Below are 7,481 nucleotides of genomic sequence, written 5' to 3' on the forward strand. Positions count from 1 at the left end.
TATAGAAGCCTCCTTGGCCCGACAGGCCTATTTCTGAGATAACAGGCTGATATTTTCTGCTAATGTCTGCACAGGAAGTGAACTCATCTGCTTTCTCATCTGAAGAGGGAATGACATTGATGTTTTGTTGCATTTCCCGTCAAAAACATGAATAATTTCACAAATCATGTCCAACTACAAGCCACCTAAGTCTATTTAAATTTCTGTGACCAGCATTCTTGTCCTTTCAAAACTCCCGTTCCATTAAATTCACCCATAAATCATCAAAATGTGACACATTTGAATTATTAACCATATAAGTCCTGTTTTTTTTTTATTAATTTTAGCATGAAATTTATATTGCAAATTTAATTTTGAACATCAAGGGTCTGCACAATCATAACTGAGTCTCCTTTTTTTATCCATCATGTAACGGCACCATGCATCTCAGAAACAGAAAGACAGATCACTACAAAAAGGCATGCGAGAAAAGGACTTTTCACATTACACAGCCTATTCAAGTCAATGTTTGCTTCTTTTACAGACCACGATTACAAAATAAAAAAATGTGAAAAAAATTAACATTAATTAGAAAAAAAACATCAGCAGGGTATTATGCATCACCAAAACTGATATTATTATTCTTTGGTGTTCCTGTAATTCCAGTACAACACTGATACCAGCAAATAAATTACAATGTACAAAACAACATTTTTTTCCTCGTAATTAAAACTACACAACATTCACAAGCATCAGTACAATTACATATATACAAATGGTCCAGGGTCAAAGCCTGTCAGTGTAGACATTTAGGGTCTCGGGGGACGTACTCGTACTCTGTAACGAGCATTACACTTGTGTATTTTGCATAAAATATAGTCTTAAATAGTTCTTAAATATTACAAAATTCCATCCCAACACATGTATTGTATAAATCTGAAAAGGTTGAAGAGAACCCTTAAGACACTAAAATGTTTGCCTCCTCATTTTTTTCTGTTTTCCTTATCAAAGTTTGTACCACAACTTAACAAAAAAAAATTCTCATCAAAATTATTAAGAAAAAAAAAATCCACATTCTGTCCTCTAACATTTGTTGCCATTCATGGGGTTAAAGCGGTACCATTTGTTTCCTTAAATGTCTGGAATATGACAGAGATTGATAGCAGGCAGGTTATTAAACTGCAAAGGGGATGATGGGAGGTCACATGAAATATGTCATTTCAGCCTTAAGTCATGCAGGTAATTAAAGCCTGCATATTGCTCCTGTAGGAAAACATTTTTCATTTTCAGGAGTTTGATTCGAAGGAGTCTCACTTTAAACATTTTTTGGTCATTTGGATTTTTCGCCATAAATTTCAAGCTCTAATTTGAGTTTTATTTGAACATTTTTTCAGCCACATTTTAAAAGAAAGTATTTCATTGTAGTGGTCATATTTCCAAAAAGATCACAATTTTTGTAAAGGTCAAGGGTCACGTCTTGTTTATCCCTATTTGTGTAATCAGGCCTGAATTTCAACCATGTAAAGAGCAAAAAATCTATTAACAGCCCTGATGGGGCTTTTATTTTGATATTTAAGCCCAAATTTATTTAAAAAGCTTATTTTCTACTGTTTTTCATCCACACTTTATGAGATGTGTGTGGTCGCCTCTTATAACTCCTCAGGCCTATAGTGAGCCAACAAGAACAGTTGTTTTATTTTTCTACTAATATGAGTTTTGTTTTGAAAGAACATCCTGCAAAAAATCAGGAAAGCGGTTTTAGTTTAGCGTTTTTCTTGCCCAATATTAAAAAAAAGGTCATGGATCACCTCTTGTATTTCTTCATCCTAAAATCAGGCCTGCTTGTCACCTACAAGAAAAGTTTATTTATATTTACCTCAGATGTGAGTTTTATTTTGACAGTTTCCAGAAATGTTTGACTTGAGTGGGTGGGGTTTTGGCAGTTTTTTAAAAACATTTTAAGAAAGAACATTTGTCAATTCTGATATTTTTTTTCCCTCCCATAAATTAGGCCTGCATTCACCGTAAAAATACTGATGGATCTAATTTTCGCTCTATGTGGTTTTTATTTTGACACTTCTCGGCCACATTTAGCGAAAGGTGTTTTATTTTGGCAGACTTTAACACCATTTTGTTAAAGGACAGGTGTCACCTTGAAAAAAATTGCCATCCTGTAATTAGGCCTGCATTGCACCCACTTGAACTCTGAATTTTCTAATTTTCGCCCTTTCTACGGAAGCTAAGCGGACAAGTATCCCTGCATAATATTTACTCTGTTTCCTGTGATAATGAGTTCATTTCATTAGTTTTTGCACTTTGACATCAGATGGTCATAGCCTGTGATCTCAGAGATGCAAAAGCACAAAACAAACAGAAATAGGCAGCACGGTATATCATAGTCAGGCCCATCACTGTGAAGAGATTTTTTTTTTTCTAGATCTGTAGAAAACTACTATTTTCATAAGAAATGATGCTTGGTCATCTCGAGCCTTGGAGATGATAATAGTAATAATGGGAGAAATTAGCTCTGAAATCACAAGATAAGAAAATTGAATTGAAAACAACTGAAATGAACTTTTTTATCAGGGGAAAACTTGTCAGTATGTAATATGTCTGGCTGCATGTCTGCTCAGGGCTTCCGTACTTGTGACTTTTTACATTGCAAGTTTTTGGCCATAGTTTAATATTTGTTTTGGCAGTTTTCAGACAAAGCTTAAGAGGGTCAGGGGTCACCTCTTAAAAATTCTGTCTCTCATAATTAGACCTGCATTGCATCCACAAAATACAAAGTTATCTAATTTTGGCTCTAATGTGATTTTTATATTGATAGTTTCTAGCCACACTCTGAGAAAGGGGTTTTATTTTGGTGGTTTTCAGCCACAGTTTAAGGGGGTCAAGGGGTCACCCTTTTAAAAATTCTTCCTCCTGTAATTAGGCCTGCTTTGCATCAACTACAATAGTAAATGCTCTGCGTTTAGCACAGTCGTTCATTATTACTACAGTGAAAATAACCGATCAATACCCCAGGCGCTCGGGCCAGGATGGATCTGCACACTTTACCGGGTCAACTACAAGTCTGACAGTCACGTGGTTGTAAACAGGGTTATCAGAGCATCGTCCTCGGGTCTGAGTTCCTGTAAGAGTCCTCGTCGTCTGACTCTGACGTTGGCACATCGCTGGAGGGGGTGTGGAGGTGGTTGGGGCCCCCGCTCCCCTGGCACACGTACCACTCGTTCAGGTTGGTGACCTGGGGGGAGAGGTTGGAGGAGCGGTTCCTATGCGGCTCCGAGTTGGGCGAAAGGGGGTCTCCGAGGGGGTTCGTGGAGGAGATGTAGGTGACGTTGGTGGATGGGGGTGGCGGGGACTTGCAGTGCACCTTCATGTGCTTTCGCAGCGAGCTCGGGTGTGTGTAGGACTTGTCACAGCCGCGCACTTTGCAGTAGTAAGGCTTGTCGCTGGTGTGCACGTGGGAGTGCTTCTTTCGGTCGCTGCTGTTGGCGAATTTTCTGTCGCAGCCGTCGAACTCGCACTTGAAAGGTTTCTCCCCTTTGAAGAAATGAGAAACAGATGCAGTTAGTGTCACGTGCAAAAATGTCACCGCCTTACACAAATGTCATTAAAACGCTCATGGACATAATTTACACTTCAACCTTTCAAAATAAAAGAGTTGAAATTAATCTACCTCCCAAAACCATTTAAGAACTTCTTCCACCATAAACAACTTCCTCACATAAGAGGGGATTTCTCATTAACTTCTCAGAGCAGGAGTCTGCACCTCTCCTCTGGGGCTTCCTCTCCGCCACAGCTTACTCACCAAACATGCACCACAGAGCCACACTCCTCCACACCCACTTGTCCAAAGCATTTTCCTGTGTGAACACGTGTAACATGCCTTAAGGCCTTATGGCTACATGTATGTGTGTATGTTGGGAGCGAGAGAGAGGAAGGAGGGGAGGTTCTCTGGAGACCACCGGGAGCAGTTTATGCACCGTGGTGGTTACAGCTCATCATACACAAACACTTTTTGTGACGTTAGATAGAAAAAAATGCTGATTTTTAACAATTAAAGCCTGCAGTTGTGCATAATAACTTTAAATCTGATTGTGAAGTGCTTTATAAATAAGAAATAATAAACAGGTGGACTTTCTGGGAACTTAAAGTTTATAAGATGACTTATTTAATTTCCCCGGGGATTTTACATCATCGCTGAGGTGTAGAGGCCTATTGATACAAATGGCACGAGGCCAAAATGAAGCCCTCTCTCAGCCAAAACACGTCTCATAATGTATGCAAAACAACCCAAAAACACTCAACACTCATGAAAGTGCAACACGGTCGAAAGTTTGCTTGCTAAACTCGCTGTCTCGACCTTTCCACACTGCAGCTCTCACCAGCATGCCAGCTCGTTGCACTTGTTTTGCCTGCACGGTATTTTTGGACAGGGTTTCTTTTCCTCACAGACAGAAGTTTTCGTCTAAATCTCAACCCCTGGACGTTTCACCGGAAACAAATGTTTAAAACCAACAATTGTGGCTCGTGCATATACAAACAAAACTACAAGTATTGCCTCGCGGGTACAGAAACTGATATTCGGCTTCTAACCGTCCTACGCCTGAGGATAATTACATTTACGCGTGTGCCAGCGCTGTCCTGCACGTACGTAAGCACGTTTTACAAATCATATGCCTTAATCCTCTCACGCCTACTGCAGCCGTCTCAGCGAGTAAAACAGTTTGAATTTCAGAAAGGAAATGAAACACGTTTCCTCACTGTGCCAATGCGTCACTGAATAAAACTTTTTTTGCCAGCTTGTATGCGCAATTACGCACGATCGCTCTGTGTCTGTTTGACAGCAAACAAGATCTACTCGGACAGATTATAATGCTCTCTGATTGATGGCGTGATATTTTTCACATGGCGTTGTAAAAGTTTGACACATTGCGAAGTACTGACCTGTGTGAGTCCTCTTGTGAATCTTTAAATTCTCCGAGCGAGCGAACACTTTTCCACAGCCCGGGAAAGGACACGGGAAGGGCTTTTCTCCCGTGTGAACTCTGATATGGTTTATCAGTTTGTACTTCGCTTTGAAAGCCTTCCCTTCCCGCGGACATTCCTCCCAATAACAGACGTGGACGCTCTGCTCCGGTCCCCCGACATGCTCCACCGTGACGTGGTTGACCAGCTCGTGCATGGTGCTGTAAGTTTTCGAGCAGGGCTTCTTCTGATTCAGCTCCTGGTCGATCCATTTGCAGATTAGCTCTTGCTTTATGGGCTGCCGCATGTATCTCAAAAACGCCCCCGCCGCTCCGTGAGGAGCAGAAGCGATGTTCACATTGAGGTTCATGGAGTTATAGCTGTGGAGAGAAGAGGGTCCATAGTGCTCTGGCCTGTGCCCGAAGTGCTCCGGCCTGCCGTAGATGTCCCCCGGTATACCCAGGCGCATCTGCCCGTTGAGGGCATGGTGGTGGTGGGCACCTGGGGACGCTTGGTCGTGAAGTCCAGTGAAAAGTGAATGGGCCCCACTTTCCGCGTGCCCATAAGCACCTGTTGGGGAGATGAACATGCCATGGTGATGAGGGGAGGAGGCGGAACTATGCTGGTCGCCAAGTGCATGCATAGCAGAGGCTGAGAGTTCTCTCCTGAGGATGAAGTCCCTGCTGCTTGAGTAGCCTGAGTGGGGGTGAGCCACGGGGAAACCAACTGTGGTCTGAGCAGAAGTGAAAGATGCCGCGGTCTGGGCTTCGGGATGGCTCTGAATGTGCTGAGATGGGCTAAGTTTGAGAGCATTTGTCTGTGCCATGTGCTCTGGTCCAAATGGAGTGAGTGCCACTCCGGGGTCGTTGCCCAGCTCCCCAGGGTGGAGGTGGGCATGGTGGGAGAGAGGGTGATGCCCCCCTAGCCCCGGGAAGCCTGTCATATTCTGATGAGGAAGGGGTTGAGTCGCTGCCAAATCCGCTAATCTTATCGCCGGGTTCCTCTTGCTTAAAGGGGGCTCCATAACTACACTGACAAGTCCATCCGCACTCAGCGTACTACTTTTTCACCACACCACGCGCTCTAAAACATTAGGAAAATATGTATATAAGGGCTCTATAAGTTCTTTTGTCCGGCTTCTAACTCTGCTTGCTCCTTTTCCCACTCTGTCCTCAAGCGATTGGCAGAACATACAACAGTTGGAGGACACAGTGGGGAATACAGTTTAGAAATGGCACTGCGGGTATTGGACGGATTTCGGTGACTGGCAGTTAGGAGAACGAAGCGATTGGCTGTCGTTCAGCGCAGGGGCTCAGCAGGGTTCCGCCCCCTCACTCTCTTTATCGCTGTTGACTCCAAAAAGTTGTACTCACAAAGTTAGCGGCGGATCTGTTTGTGCGGCTCTGTGCTGACCGGTGCGGGTCCATGTGGATGACCGACATGTCGGTTTGTGAGACGGACACAGAACTGCGCCTCTGCTTTGATTCGCCCAGGTGTCGCAATGCTGATTTGATGCAGACACTTAGATGAAGGAAATAAAAACGGGGTCCGTTGGATGGATGATGTGACGGAAAGATGTGGACAGTGTGATCATGTATTAGGACACAAAAACAGATGCGTAGAGTTTATTTATTTGGTGAGGGAAGCATTTTCATTCATATGAATCCTTTGGAAAAAATGCAGCTCCAAAAGACAGGGCAACAGTGTTTGAAAAAATTAAATACATTTAAAAAAAAATAGCACACATGTAAAAAGCTACATTGCTCAGTTAAAAAATGTTTTTCTAAAAAAATTATGAAAAAAAACTGAACTAGTCAAAAAAGTAAAGCTGATTTGCGTCTACGTTTCAATGTTATTATTATTTTTTATTTCCTTATTTCTTACCTGTTTTTTCCTTTTCATTATTGATATCAATTTATGTTAAGGCTTACTTCATTTTTTCCATGTTTGTAAAAAATAACATGCATTGTTTTCGTAATTTAAATTGCAGTTTTGTCCTGACAGTCTAAGTTTGGGAAAACCAATAAAAATATCTGAAATTTAACTTGCTCAGAAAAATCTTACTATACCCCAATAAAAATTCAAATTAAAATAACTTCCCTTAGATTAAATACGATAAAGTGTATGCTGACATTAATTGTGTTATAGTTCCCTGAGACGTGCGTAACAGCGGAGCGTAAAATTATATTAAATTAAATATTTTGGCAGGTCTTTTAAAAAAAAGTGTCATGGATTTTCTTCCCACCTTTTCTCTAACCTTGGTTCAAACTTGGGGTCGTCAAAGTGTGTGTAAGTTCAGTGTGACGGATCACGCCATCTGAGGAGTCCCTCCTGTTGACAGCAGGACGTGAATCTGTCACTGATATGTCTTCATTCACCCACCTTCACAATCGATCTGACAGCAATGCATCACGACACCAAAACCTGTGCGTGAAGTTAGTGTGACTTTAACATGAGCTGACCTCTGAATATAAAAATATTTATCAGTAAACATAAAAAACTCATGTACAGGTTTATAATTGATTTCC

General features: G+C 41.8%; 1 protein-coding gene across 1 annotated transcript; it reads right to left on the reverse strand.

The window, feature by feature from the left end:
• Positions 1-281: 281 nt before the first annotated feature.
• On the reverse strand, positions 282-6,135 carry zic5 (zic family member 5 (odd-paired homolog, Drosophila)). The gene is made up of 2 exons (XM_034693308.1): positions 4,933-6,135; positions 282-3,525 (listed from the first exon to the last, which is right to left on the reverse strand). The coding sequence occupies exons 1-2, from the start codon at positions 5,975-5,977 to the stop codon at positions 3,086-3,088; spliced, it is 1,485 nt and encodes a 494-aa protein (XP_034549199.1). The 5' UTR covers positions 5,978-6,135; the 3' UTR covers positions 282-3,085.
• Positions 6,136-7,481: the final 1,346 nt, after the last annotated feature.

Source organism: Notolabrus celidotus, chromosome 10, assembly GCF_009762535.1.
Source record: "Notolabrus celidotus isolate fNotCel1 chromosome 10, fNotCel1.pri, whole genome shotgun sequence".
In the NCBI taxonomy this organism is placed as follows: Eukaryota; Metazoa; Chordata; class Actinopteri; order Labriformes; family Labridae; genus Notolabrus; species Notolabrus celidotus.